This window comes from Vulpes vulpes, chromosome 16 (genome assembly GCF_048418805.1).
Source record: "Vulpes vulpes isolate BD-2025 chromosome 16, VulVul3, whole genome shotgun sequence".
Taxonomy (NCBI): domain Eukaryota; kingdom Metazoa; phylum Chordata; class Mammalia; order Carnivora; family Canidae; genus Vulpes; species Vulpes vulpes.
Genome location: NC_132795.1, coordinates 77,612,314 through 77,635,674, shown reverse-complemented (window position 1 = coordinate 77,635,674; position 23,361 = coordinate 77,612,314). Strand labels below are relative to the sequence as shown.

General features: G+C 50.9%; 1 protein-coding gene across 4 annotated transcripts in view; it reads right to left on the bottom strand.

The window, feature by feature from the left end:
• The window catches only part of TTC7A (tetratricopeptide repeat domain 7A), a 114,726-nt gene that overhangs the window by 67,918 nt on the left and 23,447 nt on the right, over window positions 1-23,361 (bottom strand). For all 4 annotated transcript variants that reach the window (XM_072742124.1, XM_025992597.2, XM_072742123.1 and 1 more), the window contains 5 exons: window positions 16,043-16,173; window positions 13,182-13,297; window positions 2,170-2,248; window positions 1,222-1,379; window positions 554-617 (listed from right to left, as the gene is read on the bottom strand). In XM_072742124.1, the coding sequence (XP_072598225.1) occupies window positions 554-617; window positions 1,222-1,379; window positions 2,170-2,232 (285 nt within the window). In that variant the 5' untranslated portion in view covers window positions 2,233-2,248; window positions 13,182-13,297; window positions 16,043-16,173. The remainder of the gene's footprint in view (window positions 1-553; window positions 618-1,221; window positions 1,380-2,169; window positions 2,249-13,181; window positions 13,298-16,042; window positions 16,174-23,361) is intronic.

Here is a 23,361-nt window from a genome sequence, read left to right as displayed (position 1 = left end):
ACTTTTCTCCATCTGTTTGCTGCTGTGTTTCTGGCTTCTAGAACAGGGCCAGGCACAAAGATGCTAATAATAAATAGTTGCCTGAATGAGTAAATTCCTGGTACAGGCACACTTACCCCTGTGCACTACCATCATTTTACAGGTGAAGAAACTGAGGCTCAGAGGTACTAGATTTGCCCGTGGCCCTCAGCTAACAGTGGCAGAGCTGGGAGCTTAATCCAGGCCTTGTGCCTTGAGAGTACATGCTCCTTCGACTCCCTCACACCAGTCCCAGCACCAGCACAGGGCTGCTCAGTGCATACTGATGACTCACTGATAATCATCTCTTATGATCCGAGAAGAGGTACTGGGGACTCATAACTTGGTCCCTACTCAAGCACCAAATACAGCCTTGTGCACCAGACCCAAACCTGATAAGTGAGCCTTAGTCCCATGCGGGGGGTAGATCCAAGAATCTCACTTCGGGGATGTCTGTGGGAGGCTGAGCTGGATCAGGACCTGAGCCCCGCAGTCCTACCCCACAGAGGCAGAGAAGGAAAGCCTTGGAGCTTACCATGGACTCACTGATGAGGAGCAGCAGGAGGGCTTCCTCAATATTATCCTTCGGGCAGTAGAGGCTGAAAGACACAAACGGCAACCCTGGCTTCAGCAGAAGCCTGTCAAAGCAGCACGGCTGGCCTGTCATGCAGGCCCCTCTGCCCCAGAGTCAACAGCTGCCCTGGTAAGGTGACCCTCTCCTGCATAATTCATAGACACCAGATGCCACCTGAAGCTCCTTCTCAAGCCCCAGATGCCACCTGCAGCTCCTTCTCAAGCCCCAAAGTTATGGAACTGAAAGGCTGGGGTGGGCAGTGGGCCCAGAAATGCTACAGATGCTCTGGGAGAAGAGATGTAGTTTCCAGCACCCGGTGCTGCATTAGGCAGCCAGGGCAAGGAGCAGGGGAGGGCCACTCAGATCCCACCTTCAATAATTAATCAAATGAGAGAGAGGCAGGAAGGCAGGTAACCTCCAAATAATTCGACCTTTGGATGCCTTAAAGAATTCTCCTCCCAATCCCCATCCCCAGACCATCTTCCCTGGTCTATTTGGCTCTTACGGGTACTGAAGAGCCTGCCTGGCAGTGAGCTGGGTGGCTGCTGGAGGAAAGTGCCAGCAGAGAGAGGGGACATCGGAGCCCCAGGTGGGGAGCATGAGACCGGCATGGTCTGGGCAGGGCTTACTTGTCTCCTTCATAGAGGTGAGGTTTCCGCAGGGCTTGTGTGATGAAGGAGTTCTCTTCCTTGCTCATGAACTCGGGCAGCGGGTGGGACAGGGGGCTCCAGTAGCACTCCTCACTCAAGGAATGTAGCAGGACCCCTGCCAGATGCTTGGCCGCCATCTGGCAGAAAGGGAGGCGCTCAGACCCAGAATGGCCTCCACCCACTCCCTAGCCAAATCCGCCAGCCCTGCAGTATGCTGCCCCCCACCCCCCACCCCTAGGAGGCCCACCACTCCACTCCCAAGGAGCCTTTTCTCTCTGTTTCCAGCACTGAAGTCACCCCACCCCTTCTGTTGGCCTTTGATGGCTTCTACTTAATCTTCTGTCCTCTCTCCTCTCCTAGACAGGAGGTATGTGTCCTCCTCCTCCAGCCCCATGGGGCCCAGCACAGCTCTGAGGACTCAGCAGGCCCCAGCAGAGCGTGAAGCCACTGGCACGGGCAGCGCTCTTGATCAGATACCTTTCTGATATTTGACCAAAAATTGTAGAGTGAGAAGCCGCCGTGGCTCTGATTTCGGGTAAATTAAAGCCTAAGAAGGTAGGCCTGACTTGGGGTCAGGGAAAGGAGTCTAGGTTATTTATTAAGATCATAAACAATCCCTAAGAGTTAGCACACCATCCCACTAGGGAGGAATGACACTGGGTTTTAACCCTGATCTAACGCTAGAGGCCACGTGTGGTGCTGTGATAAGGATGCTGAGGGTGCTTCCCAGGCTCGCTGGGAGGGAACGCTGGGATGGAGTAACAATGTCTGCCACGAGCACAGACAGGGCGAGTAGAAGCACGCATGTGACATACTGTCATCCCTGATTCAGAGGCTGCCTGCTAGCGTCTGTTGTCTCCCACTGAAAGTGACCCCTGAATAAGCCAGCTACAGCCAGCACCCAGCCCCAAGGCCCCGCCACGTTACCACTTTGAAGTTCTGAGTTGCTTTGGTCTCCACAGTGCGTAGGACCTCCCGGAGCTCTCTCATCCCTTTCACGATGTTCCTGGGGGAAACAGTAGAAGCAGGGCCATTACCAGCCTAGTTCCCACAGGATTATCATCAAGCCTCCACATACGAGCAGGAGCCCGCCCATTTGAGTGTTGCTTGAAAACACCCAAATGGAATGAAAGGTCAGAGTTGTAGTACCAGGATCCTAGAAGTCTAGGACATTGTCAATCAAAGAACGGGTGTCCCTCACACCCCCCAGCAACCCTGGCTTCCAGTTCACCACCAGAAGGGGACCAAGATTGAGTACCTCAAACATGATGTCAAGTTACCCCAAAGCCCTGGCTAGTGTCAGACTTCCCCAAATTCTCCATCTTCACCCACAACATCATCCACCACATCTGGTCAACACCGGGGTCCATCCTCACATCTCAGTCCCCATCTCCAGGTCCCAGTTCAGCCCGGCTCACTTGGGGTCTGGATAACCACAAGGGCCAGTTTCACCTCCCCCAAGCCCTGCCAGCCTTCTGTACCCTGAAATCATTTGCAAGCTTTTTAAAGCATGACCGAGGGCAAAAAAATACATTTAAAATTGTAACCCAGGGGCACCTGGGTGGCTCAGTGGTTGAGCCTCTGCCTTTGGCTCAGGTTGTGATCCTGGGGTCCTGGGATTAAGTCCTGCATCAGGCTCCCCACAGGGAGCCTGCTTCTCCTCCTGCCTATGTCTCTGCCTCTCTGTCTCTCATGAATAAATAAAATCTTTTAAAAAAATTAAAAAAGAAATAAAATTGCAACACAGCATGCATGAGACTTTCTTTATATAAAATGGAAGCAAGTTTCTTGATGCACTACTTAGCTCTCTTGTGTGCAGGCCACCCTGATATTTCCAATTTTACGTCTTGCTCTATTCCTCTTTGTTATAATGTTGGCTGCAGCCCACTAAACAGATCTTGTGACCCACTAATGGGTTGTGGCCTGCAGTTTGAAACACTGCCCCCTGGCCCCTGGAGGGGTCCGTATGCCTGACGTACAAACGTCATCTTGTACCCCCCGCCCCCTCCCAAGGCTGGCCTTTTTGTCAGCATCCTCAGGGCTCACTGAATCTTATCTGGGTCTTCACCATGGCATTGGGGGCTGGTGGGTCTGCCCTTCACCTGTTACTAATCTCCTGCCACTTCATCTCCTCTTTGGACAACTGACCAGATGATCTATGCCAAGTCTCAGCACAGACGCCTCCCACTGCCTTAAACAGCCCTTCCACATTCATTCTCAATGCCCTTCCAACATCACTTCCTCCCTGCAGCCTTTCCAGACCCCTACCCACACTTGCCCATCCTGTCTGCATCCCTCTTGCACCCCATCAATTCCTCTTCTGAAGTGTGACCTCCCGTGCTCATTTTCCATTATGGGCTGACCCCTCAGGCACTGTGTGCTCTGAGGGCAGGGCTCCTGTCTCGCTCCTGAAGCTCAGCACCAGCACAGCTCCTGGCACACAGCGGGTGCTCAGCCAATGTTTGAGCCCTGCCCTTCTCATTTGCTCTGTGATCCCTGGATCACAGCTCACAAGGGAGAAAGCAGAGGCCACCAGGTTGGCAAATTGAGAAATGAAAGACCACAGAAAGGTGAAAAGCCAACGGTGGCAGCCCAGGAAGGTTATGGGAGCCCGTCTTCCATCTTCCATGCACAGAACAGATTCCTGGGGGCTCTGGGGCCTGGAGCCATAAAAGGCCAAACAGGCAGATCAAGTAAATCCCTGCCTTCTGGGAAACTCTGGTTTCATAGAAGACAGCAAAGATGTACAAACTACCAACATTATAAACACAGACCCTTGTTTGTAGGGCTGAGAGGGAAGACAGAGATCACTGGGATAAAGAGTTAGAGTCATAGTGACCTTTCTAGTCTGTCCAGAGCTTCAGAAGAACCAGGAGGGGCTAACAGGACTGGAAACACATGTGCCCTTAGAAATGATTCAAGTTTGGGCGCTGCTACTGATGCCACACAGCCCGCGGAGGGGCTTGCCTCCCTGTGCGGTGCTGTCCCCAACTCTACAAATCAGGACTTCAGCTTGAACAGTGTCTCCCAGTCTTCTGCCATCTGCAGACCACATTCACAATTCTTGCTCCCAGCGGCACACCATCCATTTTTTAAAAAATATATGTGATACTTTTCTTTACATCTTTTTTACTTAAGTACATGTGTCTTAAAAAAAAATACCTGGAATCCTAGATTTGGTGTGCTATTTTTTTTGGGGGGGGGGGGGTTGTTTGTTTGTTGCCAATAGATATTAAATATAGAAACACTTCCAAGAAGTTAGTCTGTGTATCACTTAAAACCACCTCATATACCACTAGAGGTCCAGTCTGAGAAACAGATTAGACCACAGGTTCTCGAAGTGTGGTCTCTGGACAAGCAGCATCAGCATCCCAGGAACTTATTAACAATGCAAAGTCAGACCCCACTCCAGACCCGCTGAATCAGAAACTCTGGGGTGAGCCCAGCAATTTGGGTTGTCTCAAGTTTTCAGGGGGTTCTGATGGACATTCAATGTCGAAAACTACTGGTCTGGATAATCCTCAGTATCTTCCAGGTCTCCTATGCTAAGAAGCCAAGTTCCAGAAGGGACAACCATGTTTTTAATTTGCTACATTATCTTGCTTGGAAGTTCGGGAGTGAATGAGTAGGGGACAGGGAACAGAAGGACCAGAGGGGATCTTCCAGCTTTGTGTCCCAGCCCTGCCCTCACAGGGGACAGAAAGACAGGATTTTCCTGGTAGGTGAACTACACCCAGGGACAGACAGGGAGTCCTCAAGAGCCCACATAGGAGGGGTCTGCAGCAGAGGCCCTTCATTCCCCCTGGAGGCCTTTGCCTGGAAAGGAATCCAGAATTGGACAGAAGGCCAGAGGTCAGGCCAGCTAAGGAGAGAGCCCAGCACCAGCCATCACCAGGAGAGAGAAAAAAGACAGACCGCATGAGCTCCCAGAAAAGACAAGAAATGGCTGGCTCTGGGGAAGTCTGCAGGAGACCAATGCCCTGGCAGCTGGGCCAATGGCCATAGGCCGGGGCGAGGCTGAACCCAGGCGCTGGATGCTGGGACTGCCCCAGAGCCTTATGGCCCAGAGACAGCCAGTGGCTCCTGAGACCTGTGGGTGATTTTCCACTCTGTGGGCTCCCTGCCAGCTTCCTCCCTGGCAGCCCAGCTCAGGCTGCTACCAGGAGCCCAGAGCCAAGAGGGACTACGGCCTCTTTTTCCCACTCCAGCTCAAGGACTGTCCTCTCTCTGCCCTTAATCTCCACATCATCAACACTAGAAGACGGCTCCCAGACCAGCAGCACTGGCATCGCCTAGCAGATGCAGAGAAACGCAGACTCTCAGAGATCCTGCCCCCCGCCCCCAATATACACACAATTAAGGAAATCAGAGCTGTGTTTTCACAAGATCCCATGGCCCAACAGTTTTGTAATTTTACTATTTTCAAATCTGTAAGTGATTCTGGCATCTAAATAAGTTCCCAGGAATTCTTTAGCAAAGCAAGTCGTCACCCTCAGGCATCTTTTGGGTAAATCCCAATTTTATTTTATTTTATTTTAAAGATTTTATTTATTTATTCATGAGAGACACAAAGAGAAAGAGAGGCAGAGACACAGGCAGAGGGAGAAGCAGGCTCCATGCAGGGAGCCCGACGTGGGACTCGATCCCAGGTCTCCAGGATCACACCCTGAGCTGCAGGCGGCGCTAAACCACTGCGCCACCAGGGCTGCCCCTAAATCCCAATTTTAATTGAATGCACATAAAGAGAGAAACCAACCCGGAGGCTCCAGTGGCCAGGGCTGTCTGGGGGAGATTTGGGCTCCCAGCTGGCCCTGACCAGTTCTATCATGTTGGGAACACCCTCTGGCTCAGCTTATCCCTCTGGGAAATGGGAAATCAGATGGGGTTTCTCCCACCAGCCTGAGCTAAAACTGCCTGTGCCAGGTAGAGCTGGGGCTTTTCCCCGGCTCCATGAGAGGGCAGCTTGAAAGATCTCTTTGTTCTAGTCTCTCAAGCTGACCTTTCTGAGCAGAGCTGCCACTTTTAACAATATCCAAACAGGGCCTCAAACAAACCCTGGCCCAGAATCAGGCTACGTGTGGAGAAGCCAGGAAGCCACTGATCCCAACTCAAGTAAAGCTTGGCTGGCCAGGAACAGAAAGACAGAGTTGTACAGGCAGGGATGGGTCACTGAGGGAGGGCTCCAGGTGGGACACGCCAGGAGGTGGCAAGTTCCCCAGGGGCCCCTCATCAGCAGCAGGCAGCAGGCAGATTTTCCAAAGTGCTTGGTCAGAGCTTCTGGGGAGGCTGGTAAGGCAGGCTTTGTTCTCACAGCTACCAGCACAACGCTTGGCACATAGGAGGCACTCAAGAAATCACTGTGGAATAAATCAACTCCCATTTTCCAAGGGAAAATTAAAGGCTGGTAGATACCTGCCTTTCCAGGCCATCGCTTACTGACGGCGCTTATCACAGGCACCAAAGCTTCAGATTTTACTCCTTTTAAACTAAAAAGATTCCCAAGAAAAAACAATGCTTGTCTTTTGACCCAGGATGGTCACACTCTCCTTTCCTGGCTGTGGGATCTCTAGGATTCCTGAAAGTCAGCCCACTGACTAGTCTTTACAAAGTACCTACTGTATACTCAGTGCCTGGTCACCAGCCCTGTTGATGAGAGGCATTCAACAAACCCTGGCGCAATGGACCGAGAGACAGAATGAGTGAATGAGTATCTCATTCGTGGCTCTGCAGGTAAGGAGCTCATGGTCTGTTATTAAATTAACCACACTCCTGCTTTACCAGAGTTTAGCAAAGTGTTTTGCATTAAGTAGACACTCAACAAATTATTTTTGGTTTTGGTTTGGTTTGATTTGAAACAGAGAATAAGCTGCATGGCATTTATGGTTAAATGGAATCTAAACAAGACGCTGGGTGCACGTGACCTTGACCAGAAGTCCCCATTTCAGGACTGGCACTAATTGCAGAGGAGAGGTTTCTAGTCAAAGACCCAGAAGAGCACAGCCAGTTGGCAGATGCCGACAGCTGGAGGGTTGAGTCAGGAGACAAAGTCAGGTGAAGTTCAAATACTTATCAAGCTGTTCACTCCTGCCTTAGACCCATATCATCAGTTTCAAAAGCTAAAGCTCTCCTGGTCACCCCAAGTCCCAGAAAAAAGGCAGCAATGCTTCCCTTGCAGGGCCCTAACGACGTCCAGGCAAAGAGATCTTTCCTCTCTAGGGAGGTCTGGGATGGGTAGTGAGTGGGTACTAACAGTAAATACAAGCTGTGCACTAAGAGAGCTTAGAAGAGTATGATCTCTCCAATGGACCTCAGAGGTCTCCCTGTGTCCCCCCAAAGAGTGACACAGGTCAACAGGAGGCAGCCTGGGGCCTCCCAGTTGGATGATTCTGGCCCCTGAATCCCCCTTAAAGCCATCTGTCTTCTGTGCTCCCCAGCGCTGCACATAGCAGCTGGCTACTGAGAATGAGACAAAATCGCTGCTGACTGAACCCACCCGTCACGGGGTCACACCACACAGCAGGCCGGGCCTTCTAAGTCACCTCGCCATTGGGCAGAGTCCTCCCCTGCAGCCGTGGGCAGCCCAGGCAGCTTTAGCTGCCTCTCAACTCCCCACCTAGTTGGCAGGGTGAAGCGTATGCAGTTGCACACCCACACACACTCACAGCCACCCATACCCACACCCCTCAGCAAGGGAGAGTGCTTTTATAAGGCTGAACAATCTGCCAAGCCCCAGGAAACTCCTGCAGAAAGCGCGCGCGCGCACACACACACACACACACACTCCCTTCTATTGTTTGGTTTTGGTTACAGTGAGCACATACTGCTTTAGTAATTAAAAAAAAATTTTTTTTAACATGCACAAAACATACAGCCCACTGGTTCAATACACATGGCTCCAGCTCACTCCCAGCGGCTCTGCAGGTCTAGGCAGAAGAAAGGGAAAAAAAACCACTCCAAAGAGAATGGCCCTTTGCCCACTCTGGGGGAAGAAGCCTACAGTTCACATTGTTTCCTGTTATTGCATCGCCCTTAGCTCCCTTGCCTCACCCCTGGAGCTGCTTCATGCAAAGGAGAACCAGAGCTAGGACGTGGGGCCCCGCTGCCATGGTCCGCAGCCACAAGAACGTGTCAGAAAGGTGCCCTCTCCTGGCGGCCGGCGCCTGCGGAACTACCTGGGAGGAAGCTCCCATCAGAGTCCACGGCTGCCCCCCGGTGGCCTCGAGGGGAACGAGCTGCAGGGTCTCAGCCCTCGCTCTCTGGAAGAGGGCCTCTCAATTCACGACTGTCCTTTCAGGTCAGTACTTTCAGTTCCAGGTCAGTTAGGAACACTGTCATCAGCTACAGGGCAAGTGGCAGGAGTCATTGGTGGGAATTGATTATGGATCCACAGGGCCAGGTCCCTGGGAACAAATGTCCCTCAAACATACTGAGTCTAAAATACTTAGGCCTAGGCTTAACCAACGCCCAGCATAAAAGAAGAGATGTCGAAGGTCTAGCAAACGTTTGCACAGTGGAGAATACCACACTCTTTGGGTTATGTCAAATCCTCACATGGAAGGACAAGGTGGGACCCTGGGAGCAGGTTCTGTTTGTGGCCATCTGTCGTCAAGAAGAGAGTACTCCCAGTCTACCCGGGGCCCACATGGGAATGAGCGCCAGTTCTCAAGTTCCACCCAGAAGCAGGTCCCACCATCTCTCCCTGCTCCTTGGGCCCCAAGAGAAGTCTTCTAACACTGAGAAGCTCCCTGGCCCGAGAGCCCACCCTATCCCAGCAGCACCCCCACCTCCTTGCCTCTTCCCTCCCTAGTACAGAGCAATGTGTGACAGCTACATTTGGCTCTGTGACTGTCTGCTCCGTGCTGGGGTGGAAGCTCCCTAAGGAGGGGAGCTCATCCTGTTCCCAGCTTCAACCTCATGAGTAAGGTGGGTGCCCGGTGCGTGGTGTGCTCTCAAAGGCTATCTGTGAAACGAATGCTTGGGCTGTTCTCTGGGGTTTTTTCCTTAGCCCCTTCCCTCTACTGGGCTGTGACCTCTCTTATGTGGCAAAGGGTTTCACCACCTTCCTAAACACCCCAAGAACCCCGGATAAGGAGGGGGAGGATTCAACCAACAGGAAATGGCTCTGGAGACCCTTAAACGACTTTTCGGAGCCGTCCTGGAAGAGAAGACCCAGTATCAGGCATCGAGGTCCCAATCTACGCCTGAACCTATGGTTCTTGCACCTTAAGCTAAGGCAATGGTTCTTAACTAGAGGTCATTTTGTCCTCCACCATCCAAGACACTTGTCAACATCTAGACACATTTTTGGTTGTCACGTTCGGGGCAGGAAGAGCTATTGGCATCTAGTGGATGGAGGCCAGGCACGTCACTAAAGCCTATAAGGTACTGGTATCTGGCTCACAAGGTCAATAGATCAGTACCTGAGAAACCCTGGGTTAAAGTGATGATTTTTTTTTTAAGTTAGTAACAACAAATATATTTTAAAAACCATTGGAGGGATTCCTGGGTGGCGCAGCGGTTTAGCGCCTGCCTTTGGCCCAGGGCACGATCCTGGAGACCCGGGATCGAATCCCACGTCGGGCTCTCAGTGCATGGAGCCTGCTTCTCCCTCTGCCTATGTCTCTGCCTCTCTCTCTCTCTGTGACTATCATAAATAAATAAAAGTTAACAAAAAGATTGAAAAAAAAATAAAAACCACTGGAACTCTTGATTGGCCTAGGAAGATGTAACTGTGACCTGAGGACCATAATGAGTAATTACAGAAGCTCATACCACCATGGGCAGTGGTAGACAAGGCCAGGGACTGAGCGGGGACAGACTCCCTTCAGTACCAGGCGTGCTGGCTCTATCACCTATTAGCTCTGTGACTTTGGGCAAGTGACCTCTCCTCTCCTTTCTTCAGTAAATGGAGATGTTATCAGTTCTTCATAGGATCCTGCCTGGCATGCACTAGGTATTCAACAAGTATTAGCTACTATTAAAAGAAAAGGGGTAAAGAAACTATTTCAAGTCCAGCCAGGCACACGGGGCTACAGCCCTGCTTTAAATATCTGTCACATTCCCAGGCCACCTCTGGGCTTGACGTGGCCACAGGAAATGGATGGAGGGGCTGGGCTGTTGCCACATGTCCCAGGGACTGCTGCTCCCATTCAAGTTTTCGAATGTTTGGGCTGTTTGCTTGGAAAAAAATGACTCAGTTTCCATTGCTCTTTATTTGGGAAGCCCGGCGGAGTGGGGGGGTGCAGGGGGAGAAGAGTCAGCATCCTGTCTTTCAGGGCTACGATTTGCACTTTAGGAAAAGAGGATGAAGGGTAGAGAGCAGAGCGACAGGAATGGAACAGTAACTGGAATTACTTGGGCTGTCCTGGAGGGATGAGGGTTGGTTACTGCTCTGTCCACTGCTGGCGGCACCACCACCATCCCACCACACACACACACAGAGCCAGAGTTTGCGGAACACAGACAAGGAGGAAGAGGCCTGCTCACGGACGGGTGGGACCAGCTTCAGGAAGAGGAGCCACCCACTGAGAATGGTGACTCAGTATCCCAGAGAGAGTCCTGAATCAGCAAAGCGAAGATCAGCCCAACCACCACCAGGCCCGGCTTTCTCCCACACCCTCGAAGCTGGAAGCTACATGGGTTTTGAGGCTACTCAGATCTGAAGCCAGAATCCCAGTGGGTGAGGTCGGGCAAGTTACTCAACCTTGCTGAGGCTCTGCCCCCTGTCGAGTGACCTGGGGTCACCTGACTCCCTTCACAGGACACTGTACGCTGAGCACATGGTCCAGCCCAGCACACAGCAGGTGCTGGATCACCGCCGGCGCTCTCCCGCCTTCCCTCCTGGCTGTCCTTGATGGTCACCTGAACCGGGTCACAAGTGCAGCAAGTGCAGTGTGGGCAAGGGGAACGGGCAGCCCTGAGGGGACTGCAGCAGAGAGGAGGTTCATTGCAACACCCCCTGTGCTCTGAACTCAGTACTCAAGGTGCTTTTCAGTCCTGCCTCTCCTTGGACCCTCACCCATCTAGATGCAGGACAAACAGAAGCCCCCGGTTGGAGGAAGGAAGTGGAGCTGGGGGGAAAGGGGGTGGAAGAGGAACTCGCCTGGGGTTGCTAGGTAGCCTCCCACTCCTGGGCCCCACTTTGGCGACCTCCAGATGGCCAGGGTACCCCACCTCCAACTCTTCAAACCGGAAGCTGAGGCCACACCTACCAAGCTGAGCACACTCAAAGCACACATGCGTGCGAGGCGGGAGCACCTGGGGGCAGCGGCAGGGTCTCATTACTCCTGCTGCGGGCAGGGGAGCCCAACGGAAAGGAGCACCAGCTGGGTCCTGCGTTCATCATCCTGGCTCTGCCCGGGGCAGGTCATTTATGTTCTCTGTGCCTCCACCGCCCCCCACATAATGGGGATGCAACAACAGCCCTACCACAGGGCTGCCAGGAGGACCAAATACACATGAAGCAAAGCACTTAGCAAGTACCTCACACAGACTCAGCACATATGCAGACAATGAATATTTGTTAAACACAAGAATGAAGGGGACACTGGAATCACAAAGAGGTGCAGACGAGCACCTCCACCCTTCGTGCCTACAGGAGGCCTCGGGAGGGAGGGCCTCTTAAACACAGCAGGCGTCAGCACATTTTTCTATAAAGGGTCAGAGAGTAAATATTTTAGGATTTGCTATTTACTCCACTCCGGGTGAGAGACAATAGGTAAACAGTAGGTATGGCTATGTTCCAATAAAACTTTATTTGCAAAAACAGGCAGCAGCAGACCTGTACTGCGAAGGTTCAGCTGAGGGGGCATCTCTCCACACCCCCCATTCATCCTGAGGACCGAAGGGGGTCCCAGGGGCGGGGACAGAGCCAGGGCAGGGGCTGCCTGCAGCTATGGAGAAGTGGCCAGGTGGCAGCTGCCTGGGCAGCAAAAACAGGAACTGGCCCACCGGGCCACTGTCTCTCCGAAACTGAAGCTCAGCAACCATAAAAGGAAAGAAAAGCCCAGATGGTAGAGGTAGAACAGAGGCAGCATGCTTCCCAGGGTCCCTGTGATGTCCTTTAGCCCGCACCCTGCCAGCCACGGGGTGGTCTGAGGAGCCCAGGGTCTGGGCCAGCTCCACCCTTGGGGGCCAAGCCGCCTTGGCTCTCTGGGCCTCCCGGTCTGCATGTCCTAAATGGCGACACCACTGCCTCCCTGGCCTGGCACTAGGAAAATTTATTTATTTTTTATTTAAAGATTTATTTATTTATTTATGATAGAGAAAGAGAGAGAGGCAGAGACACAGGCAGAGGGAGAAGCAGGCTCCATGCAGGGAGCCCGATGTGGGACTCAATCCCGGGACTCCAGCATCATGCCCTGGGCCAAAGGCAGGCGCCAAACCGCTGAACCACCCAGGGATCCCCAGAAAATTTAAAAAACAGAAACAAAAGGTATGAAGTTCAGGCTTGGGCCAGCACCCTACCCAGCTGGGGCCTGCCACGAAAAATAATACAAATAAACGATAATAATACCTCTGGTTTTCTAAGCAGCTGGGATGGGTCAAGAGCTCTGGCAGGTATTCTCACCTGAGAGCAGGGTGACAGCCTGCCTCCTGGTGGGAACCCTTCCACCCTGTTTTTACCATTCAGAAGACAGGGACTTGAGCAGTATCCCCTTGTGTAATAGTGAGGGTAGAGTGGAGAGAGAGGAGGAGAGTGCAGGCCTCCTGGAGGCCAGGGGTCCAGCTAGGGCACAACTGCCCTCCTCCCCAGGTGTGTGCCTCTGCACAGCTTAGCCTGACAAGATGGGAACACATCAGCCCCCACCGATCCTCTCGAGAGAGCACACACGTACACACACCCAGATCAGAGAGGCCAGACTTAACGCGACCAGCATGAGGAGCACCCACAACCCAGAAAGAAACATCCAGGGCCCACTCAGCTGCCAGCGACCTACCCCTTCTTCAGGTTTGTCACATAAGCACTCTGGAGGGCAGCTTCCAGGAAGTAGGTGAGCTCATAGTCAACCGGGTGAGAGCCTTTCAGATGCCGCGATGTGGTGTTATTTGTGATCTGGGAAGGGGAACACAGAGAGAGCCATGTCTCAGAACTCTGAGTCAGAGGGGCTGGGGCGAGAGTCAGCCCTGGCGGATACAGCAGCCCCATCACTAGCCCACATCCCGAGCCGCCGCAGAGTAGTACGTGGTGCCATTCTCAGACTGAACCCCACCTCACTCGCTTTTGTTTTAAAGATGTCTAAAACATGCGCTTCTCATTCAAATGCTGGATGCCCACGATGGCATGCAAAGCTGGTTTTGTCTGCATTTCATAGATGTGGAAACTGAGGCTCAGAATGCGCCTAAGGTCACAAAGCTGACATGCACCTAGGTCTCAAAATTCAGTCTGGCCAGTTACAGGCTCAGGCTGTTTCTACTACTTCTTGGTTCACTCATTCAAAAAACACTCAAGTGCCTACGATATACCAGGTACTGTCCCTGTCATATAACCATGGAATGTCAGGACAGCCCAACAGCTAAGACCTCAGATTCTAGGAAAATCTGAGGAACAATTGTGCTATAAACAGAGGTGGCCTCAAGCCTCAGCTCTAAGGGGATCATCCAGCCCCACCGAGACAGGCCTGCCTTTCTATGCCACCTCCCTTCCCTCACCCAAGAAACACATCAATGAGCCATCCACTTTATCTTTCAGAAATTGAAGTAGATTTAAGAAAGGTTCTTAGTTCCTTGGAGCTTGGGGCTGGGTCTTAAGAGGGACACACAGCATTTCTGAGCATGCACAGTGTTCTGTGGCCTGCCCTTCCCTGACCCAAGATAACCAGCTCCTGGGGCCCATTTGTCCCCCCACTGCCACAGGGCACTGATTCCAGTCCTGCCCACCATTACAGCCCCTCACTGCAACCCCCTTTAAAAGTCGAAAGCCTAAGGGATCCCTGGGTGGCAGTTTAGTGCCTGCTTCGGTCCAGGGTGTGATCCTGGGGTCCCAGGATCGAGTCCCACATCGGGCTCCCTGCATGGAGCCTGCTTCTCCCTCTGCCTGTGTCTCTGCCTCTCTCTCTGTGTCTCTCATGAATAAATAAATAAAATATTAAAAAAAAAAAGAAAAAGAAAAAGTCGAAAGCCTAGCCTTCTGGCTGAATGGGAGACTATCTTTCTCATGAAAGTTTCTCCAAACCACATGCAATTCCAATGTGAAGAGCTCCAAAAATACTGCTGTCTAGCAGTGATCCACGTGACCTCAGCAGAGGTCACCTCAACCACGCCAAGTCTCTGAGTAGGTCTCTGCCAGGGAATGCACTCGAGTCCTGTTTTTGCTAAGTCTCTCAATCACTTCTCCTTTCCTCCTGAAATCTAAATCAAGCAGGAGGACTCTTGGGTAGTGACACTCACCAGGGATGTGATTTTACCCTCCAGGGACATTTGACACATCTGGAGACAGTTTTGGTTGTCACAACATTTTGGTTGAGAGGCAGGGAGCTGTCTGAAGAAGCCAGGGATGCTGCTGAACATTTTATAATACACAGGGCACCCCACACAGCAAAGAATGGTCTGACCCCGATGTCCGTGCTGAGGCTAAGAAACCTCCCCTCTGGGAGAACTGGCCTGGCCTGAGGATGACTCCTCTAGCAAGGCTGTCACAAGACAGGTGCTGGGTTGACATTTTGGCACTTGCCAAAGCAGGTGAGGTTCAAGTGCCTCTGGGCTCTAATTCTCAGCTCATGACCACCTACCTCCTCCTTCAGGACACGGATCCAGGTCTCCTGTCACAGCACCTGCCTTCTAACATCAATTAAACATCTACTGAACACAACGTCTAAGCACCACCCCCTAATTCTCCCCCACAAGTGATCAGAGCCACATTCCCAGGGTTCCAATCCTGCCAACACTTGGACAGTGTCTGAACTCCAGGAAGCCACTGAACGCCTCCCCAAACCCGAGTTTCTCACTTAGGAAATAGGAACAACGGGACCTATCCCAAGCCAGTGGGTGTGTGGGTTAAATTCGAGAATGACTGTCAAGTACTCAGAGTACTGCCTGACACAAAAGCAGGAACTCAGTAACCATGAGCAGTATCTTTGCTAAATATAGCTGTCTATCCTTCCCCCCATCACGTCGGGAGCTCCCCAGATGGGAAGAATCGGGGTAACATCACGGGATACTGCTAACACCAGAACTGCTGTCCCGCAAACAGGTCCCCCAGGGGGCAGTGGGGAGAAGGGGAGACCCGAGGCCTTCCAGACCCTGGCTGGCTGGCTTCTGCTGGCCTCTGAAAGGCTTGGACAGTGAGCCCCAAGGCCTGCCCTCCCCGAGGGGATCCAGTAGGGAGCTTCCCAGCCACCTGAGGGTGGGGAAGGGTGCCTAACTGCAAGGATCAGCCAACTGCACCTCTTCCAAAGGGACTGTGGTAAACAAATGGTTTCATCTCTCTAAACCTCACCTAGCAGATGGGGATAAATACAATACCTACGTCACAGAGAGTTGCAGTGAAGATTACACAGGTTTGATGAGTGCAGATAAGGCTGTCACACTTGCTCATCACAATTGAGCTCACCAGGGAGGCTCTGAGCTCCCCAGTGCAGTCTCGTTTATTAAATCTATTTGCTGGAGGCAAAGGGTCTCATTCTGACAGACTAGATATACTGTGATGAGCTTTCCAACCACTGAGGCAGATTGATACTGGAGGGGTAGAGGATGCCTTTTTCCAATATGCACAAGGGCGATCCACAGGCTTACTGGGGGGCTGTTGTGACAGGTGCTCAACGGAGGTAGCTAGAAGCAGAGTGCCATATTCCCAGCTCACCTTCTCCAACTCCTGCAGGAACACCTGAGCGATCCAGGAGGCCCTCTCGAAGCAGGTGATCACTTCCTCCTCTCTCTCTGTCAGGCGGTGGCGGGAAGCGATGGAGTTGGGCAGGCGTTCCAGGGAGAGTCCTGCAGGAGGAGGACAGCATCTCAGACCTCCCTGCCCTGACCCCTGACCCCCCGGCCTTGCCTATGGGCCTGGGGGTGGGCTCACCCGGGGAAACCCAGACTCAGGAGCAGCCAGTGGGGGTAGGGTCTGCGGTGCGGAAGGAGGAGGCTAAAGCAGTGGTATTGGCAGCGGCCGGGGTCAAGCTGCGAGCTAACGGCAGGCACACCTACGCCTCACACGGGGAACCACACTGTGGCCCCCCCATGTCCAACTCCTGCCTACCCTTCCGGGCCAAATCCTACAGGAACCATTCCTGACCCTCCTTCCAGGTCGCTGGATGAAAACACCCAACCTCCAGGCACTCACCATTTCTATGCTGTGCGGTGGTTACTGACACCCAGCTCTTCTCTCCCAAGTGAGGCAAAATGTAAGCCTTTCTGTACCCCCACTGCAGTCCCTAAGTATGGGCACGTACAGATACAGGAGCTGGACAGCACCGTACAGGTACCCTTCCACACACTCAGTCTCTCCCTCAGATAAGTTATTCTCGAGCAGATCAACCTGCTGGAAGTGGACAGCTGCTGCCATTGCCCTGGAGGCACCCACTTCTGTTCTCCAGCCCCAGCACCTCACCTTCCCTATAAGCAGCCCTCCTGCAGTCTCTGAGGATCAGGACCCCAGTCCACCACCTGGGCAGACCCATCCACCCGGGCCACAGTGACTGGCAAAGGATGAGCAGAGGGCCCAGAACTGGGGCTGAGAAGCTGCGAAGAGGTCAGCCTGCAGACGTTAGGGAAAGCCTGCCTTAAAATGAAGCCACACAGCGTGAATATAGTTCACAGGACTGAGCTATACACCTACCAAAGCTTACAATGGTTAAGTGTTATCTTTTTTACTTTTTTAACCATAATTAAAATTTTTTTTATAAAATAAAGTAAAATCATTGCTCTAAAGCAAATATAAAAAACAACAGGGATCCCTGAGTGGCGCAGTGGTCTGGCGCCTGCCTTTGGCCCAGGGCGCGATCCTGAAGACCTGGGATCGAATCCCACGTCGGGCTCCCGGTGCATGGAGCCTGCTTCTCCCTCTGCCTGTGTCTCTGCCTCTCTCTCTCTGTGTGTGTGTGACTATCATAAATAAATAAAAAATTAAAAAAAAAAAAAAACAACAAAACACACCTAAACGAAAATACACTGAAGCAAAGAAATGGTCAGAACCCAAGAAGGGAAAGCACTGTAATGCTTACTAGCAGTGAATGCCATAAAGGAAAACATGTTTGCGTCAGTTTGGATTGGTTTTTTTGTTAATTGTTGTGGTTTTGATTTTTTTTTTTATTGGAGTTCAATTTGCCAACATATAGCATATCACCCAGGGCTCATCCCGTCAAGTGCCCCCCTCAGTGTGGGTTTGTTTTTTTTTTAAGACAAGAAAAAGACTGAATAAATTCACAGCCATTGTGGGGGGGAAATCTACAGAGTATAGAAGAGACGAGACTGAAGAGGGCAGATTCCTCACGACACCATCTGAGCACACTGCCTGAAGCTCTACCCCCTGAAACTTCCCAGTGTATGACGAGCCCATGACACCCCACCCCGTTTTGGGTCAAGTCAGTTGAAATTGTGTTTCTGTCACATGTGACTAACACATAGACCTGCAGTGGGTGCTGTCCTGGACTGTTGCTTCCTCATGGACAGAATCCAGGTCTCTCTCACCTTCATGTCCCATGCAGTGCTTTCTATGCAACAGGTGCTTGGGATGAACTTACTGGAGGAGCTATAGGAATACAACCCCCAACTCTCTCCTGCCCTCCACCCCAACAGCCAACTGAGGACCATGCCCTTAAAACTTCCCCTTTCCTTCTCTGCCTCCCTTGTTTTAGGCTTTACCTCTTGAGTGGATGATCACATCAGCCTAATTGGCCTCCCTGCCTCCAGTTTTTGTTGTTTTTTAAGATTTTATTTATTTATTTGAGAGACAGAGTGAGCAAGAGAGAGAGAGAAAGAACAAGTGGGAGAAGGAGGAGAGGGAGAGGAAGAAACTGACTCCTCGCTGAGCAGGAAGCCTAACCCAGGGCTCGATCTTAGGACTCCGGGATCATGACCTGAGCGGAAGGCAGACACTTAATCAACTGAGCCACGCAGGCACCCTTCCCTGCCTCTGCTCTGGTTCTAATCCATCTTGCACACTGCTCCCAGGGTGAACCTTCCAGAACTCCACTGTTTCAACCCTTCAGGGGTCCCCAGTGCTATACAGTGAGGTCCAAACACCTGGTGCCCATACCAGGACCTGCAAGATTCCATCCTCATCACCAGGCCACCCTTGGCGCTCACCACATGCTATAGGCTGAATGTCTGTGCCTCCAGCTCCCAGGTCATATGCTGAAAACCTAGTATCCAAGGTGATGGCAGTGGAGGCAGGGGTCTTTGGGAGGTGATAAATGGGATGCAAAGCCTTATAAAAGAGACCCCAGAGAGCTGCCTCACCCCTTCTGACATGTGATCACAGCAGGAAGTCAGCAGCCTACAACCCATAACCTAACCATCTCTAGCCTCCAGAGCTGTGAGAAATAAGTGTGTGTTGTGCATAAGCCACCCAGTCTGTACTTAGTTATAGCAGCCCGAGCTAGGACATCACAGCTGCTGTATCTACACCCAACCTTCTGTTTCCAACTGCTGACTTTATTCAAATTGTTCCTTCTGCCTGGTAAACACTCCTCCTAACCACCCCCCCCCCCCCCGAAGTCTACCCCAAATTACCACTTACCTTCTGGCCTCCTGAGTGCTTCCTTCTCTAGGGAACCCCTCCCAAAATACCCTGGTATAACCAGCCATTCCCTCCTGGGGCCCCAGTCCATACTTTATATAACTCCTGCCCCACCTTTTCTTAAGCTTATTTATTCACAAGCTCACCCAAACAGACTGCATGCTTTTAAAGGCATCAACCATATCATGTTCATCTTTCTACCGACTGGCACACAGTAGGCACTCAGCAAGCACTGGCTGGCTGGCTGAAGGAATGACAAGTCTGATCATGTCTGACAAAGTACAAAGTGCCCTGCAAATTCGAGGTAAAGAATTATTGTTTTTCTTGGCTAGATCCCAACTTATATGGATTTAGTGACCTTGCCCTCTGCCAGGCTGGGGCGTGAACAGGTCCAAAGGTTGGGGTGACTCGGCCTGGGGGAAGGCAGGCACAGAATGTGAAGGCCTTTGCTCAACACAAAGACTCAGTTACCAGGGTCACCGAGTGTCAACGTGCCTCCTGCCAAATGACTCATGACCAGGAGGGAAAAGCTCCTCACTCGAGAGCACTAAACAGGGTGGAGAAATAGTAGGAGTCCTGGAGGAGACACAGAAAGAAGGCAGGCTCAGTGCTGGGGCTGGCCCTGTCCCTCCTCCCTAGCTGTGTGGCCTGTCCACCCTGTGGCCTATCCCCCTGAAGGTGGGATTAATCAACTATTCAGAGGCCTGGCCTGGGAGACCAACTGCAGATGACAGGAGGACGCAGATACTCCAGAAGCCCCACGGCAGATCTGTTTCAACACAGCCACCCTGTGGCTCACCTGAGAGACATGCTGCTGGCTGGGATCCTTCCTGCCTCACAGCTGGGCTCAGACCTGAGAGGGATGATGTTAGTCGCGTGCTGGCTCAGGCTGCCAGTCCCAAGCCTCTAGTGGGCTGGCCACTACAAAGTGGTGAATTCAATAACATCTGTCTGTGGGGCCACCACTGTCCATTGCTTCATTTGTCCTCTCTGTTCCAGTATGGGCCTCCCCACATGCTCTCTGGAAATTCTAAGTTCCATCCTCCTGGACAACTCACAGCAAAACACCTCCTCCTGACACAACCTCCTGAAAGCCTTCTTAAGCCTTTTCCTGACCTCAGAACCAGCAGAACATTTCCCCCCACATCTCCTTTGCATATGCCTTTTTCCTGCCCTGTATCCATCCTCTCTGCCCATTCCTGACTGCTCTTGGCACCCAGTAAGAGCAGGGCTTGGTGTCTGGGGAAGGGATGGATACAGAGCTGAATGTACCCATTCACTGACGCTGAGGATAGAGCCCACAGGCTTTCTCTTGCTCCATTTACAAAATGGCTTTTGCTGAATTCATAAACAAATTGTGGCATAGTTACACAATGGAACACCACTCAGACATAAACAAAAGGACAAACTCTTGATATACATACAATAAGGCTGAATCTCCACAAAAAATTAGGTTTTGCACAAGAAGCCAGATATCAAAAAAAGTATATGCTACAGGATTTCAGTTACATGACATTCAAAAAAGAGCAAAATTATAATCCATATTAATAGAAACTAACTAATCACCAGTCACTGCTGGGAGTGGGGATGGGGGTGGAGAAAGAACCAACTGGAAAAGGGTCTGCAGGAAACTTTTGGGGTGATGGCAATGTTCTTTGTCTTTACTGGGTTATTGGTTACATAGGTATTTACCCTTGTCCAAATCACCAAATCATACACTAAAGATCGGTGTACCTCACTGTATGAAAATTCATCAGAAATGATGGACACAAAGCCTTTTCTGAAGGAAGCAGTTGTGAAAGCAGAGAAGTAAAAGATCAAAGTAAAAGAGCTACAGTCACTTAGGTGATTCTTTGGGGATAATTTCCAATATATGTAAGACCAAAAGGCTTCCTGGAGCTGGCAATGGCTTTTCCTAATGAAAGTCATGGTCCAGTCATCCAATTCTGCCCATAAAAGGGGCTTCTTTACCTTACATTTGCTCTTTGGCTCCCATGAAGATCTACTTTCCTGTCTACAAATATGTGATCGGAAATCCACAGGTGACTCCAGCCCTTGGGTCCCTTCACCCTCTGCCCATGAGTGTTTCTGTACAAGTGGCCAAACAACAACACTAGATCCAAGATGAGAGTGGGCTGCTCCTGAGCCAGGACCCCAGTCATCACGCAGCCCTGTGAGTGGGCAGGAAGCCAGAGGCTGCCAGGAAGCACAGGGCACTGCATCTCGATTCCCACTGGCAAAGGGGGCTTGTTGTGAAAACACCCAGCTCTACTAGGCAAGGGAGGAGGGACCCTTTCAAGAAGTGGGCTTGTTTTTTGATTAAGTCCAAACTTTCGGTTTTGAGGCAAGCTGATCATGGTTAAGCCCTGGGCTCAACACCCAGGCTGGTCCCTGCCTCTTCAGGCTAAGATGACTCATCACATCACAGACGGGCATCTTTCCAAGAAGCCCCACCCTTGGAGCCCTGGGCCCTAGATGCAGAGGTGGAGAGCACAAGGTTTCCTCTGCAATGGGACTTTCCAGTTGGGTGGACCCCTCCCACCCAGTTGGTCCAAGGCACTCGGCACCCACAGAAGGCTAAGGCCGGAGTTAGGTACCCTGGGTTGGAGGGAGAGGAAGAAATGCAAGTCATTGCTTCAGTCCTCAGGGAGGAAGCCTCATGCCACGTAGGGAAGAATGCTTATAAATCACACTCGAAAGCAGGCAATTGCGGGAACCTAAAATGGCACAGCTACTATGGCAAACAGTGACAGTTCCTCAAAAAATTACAAACAGAATTACTTATGAACCCAGCAACTCCACTCCTGGTTGTATACACAAAAGAATCGAAAGGAGTGTCTTAAAAAGATAATTTGTACACCCACGTTCATGGCAGCTTTAGTCACAATAAGCTAAAGGTAGGAACATCCCAAGAATCCATCGATAGATGAATAAAGAAAATGTAATATATGTACACAATGCAATATTATTCAGCTTTTAAAAAGAAGGAAATCCTGTCGTATGCCACCTAGATAAACCTTAAGGCCATTATGCTAAGTGAAAACAAGCCAGTCACAAAAAGACAAATTAGTACATGATTCCACTTCTATTAGTACATGATTCCACAGCCAATTCATAGAGACAGAAAGTAGAACAGCAGTTGCCAGGGGCAGCAGACAGAGGCAAATAGGGAGATGTATAGTGGGTAGAGAGTTGGGGTTTTGCAAGAGAGAGTTCTGGAGACTGGCTGCATAACAATGTGAATGAACATAACACTACTGTACTGTACGTACACTTAGAAGTGGCTAAGATAGTGAATTTTATGTGTTTTGACCACAATTAAAAATACCACATCTTGGGCTGCTCCACATCTTGACTATTGTAAATAACGCTGCTATAAACATAAGGGTGCATGTATCCCTTTGAATTAGTGTTTTTGTATTTTCTGGGTAAATACCCAGTAGTGCGATTACTGAATCCTAGGGTAGTTTTGCTTTTTAACTTTCTGAGGAAACCTCCATATTTTTTTCTACAGTGGCTGCACCAATTTGCATCCCCCCTCCCCACCAGTATGAGAGGGTTCCTTCTTCTCCACATCCTTGCCAACACCTGTTGGTTCTTGTGTTGTTGATTTTAGCCATTCTGACAGGTGTGAAGTGATACCTCATCGTGGTTTTGATTTGTGTTTTCCTGATGAGGAGTGATGTTGAGCATCTTTTAACGTATCTGTATATTTCACCAACTTAAAAAAATGAAAAAGAGTGCCTGGGTGGCTCAGTCAGTTAAGCATCTGCCTTTGGTTCAGTCATGATTCCCAATCCCAAGGTCCTGGGATTGAGCCCCATGTCAGGCTCCCTGCTCAGCGAGGAGCCTGCTTCTCCCTATTCCTCTGTCCCTCTGTCCCACTCGTGCTCCCATTCTCTCTCTCAAATAAATAAATAAAATCTTCTAAAAAATTTTTTTAATAAAAAAATAAAACAAAAGGGAAAGTAGACAATTTGATTCCTTGTGCCAATCTCCAAAAAGTGAATACTCTTTGATCCAGTAACTCTACTTCTAGGAATTTATCACTAAAATAGTTAATGAGATATGTGAAAGTTTAGTTTCAAAGATATCTATGGTAGCACTATGTTTGCAATGGCAAAAAGACGAGATTCAACCTTCAGGTCCAATAACAGGGGACAAGTCTGCTAAATTACAACAGATTCTTACAATGCAATGCTATGAAGCTTGAAACAGTGATACAAACATGTATTGGAAAATGGCAATAAAGTGCTCACTTTAGAAAATGTATTATAGGGCAGCCCGGGTGGCTCAGCGGTTTGGCGCCTGCCTTCAGCCCAGGGCATGATCCTGGTGACCTGGGATCGAGTCCCACGTCGGGCTCCCTGCATGAAGCCTGCTTCTCCCTCTGCCTGTGTCTCTGCCTCTCTGTGTGTGTGTCTCTCATGAATAAATTTTTAAAA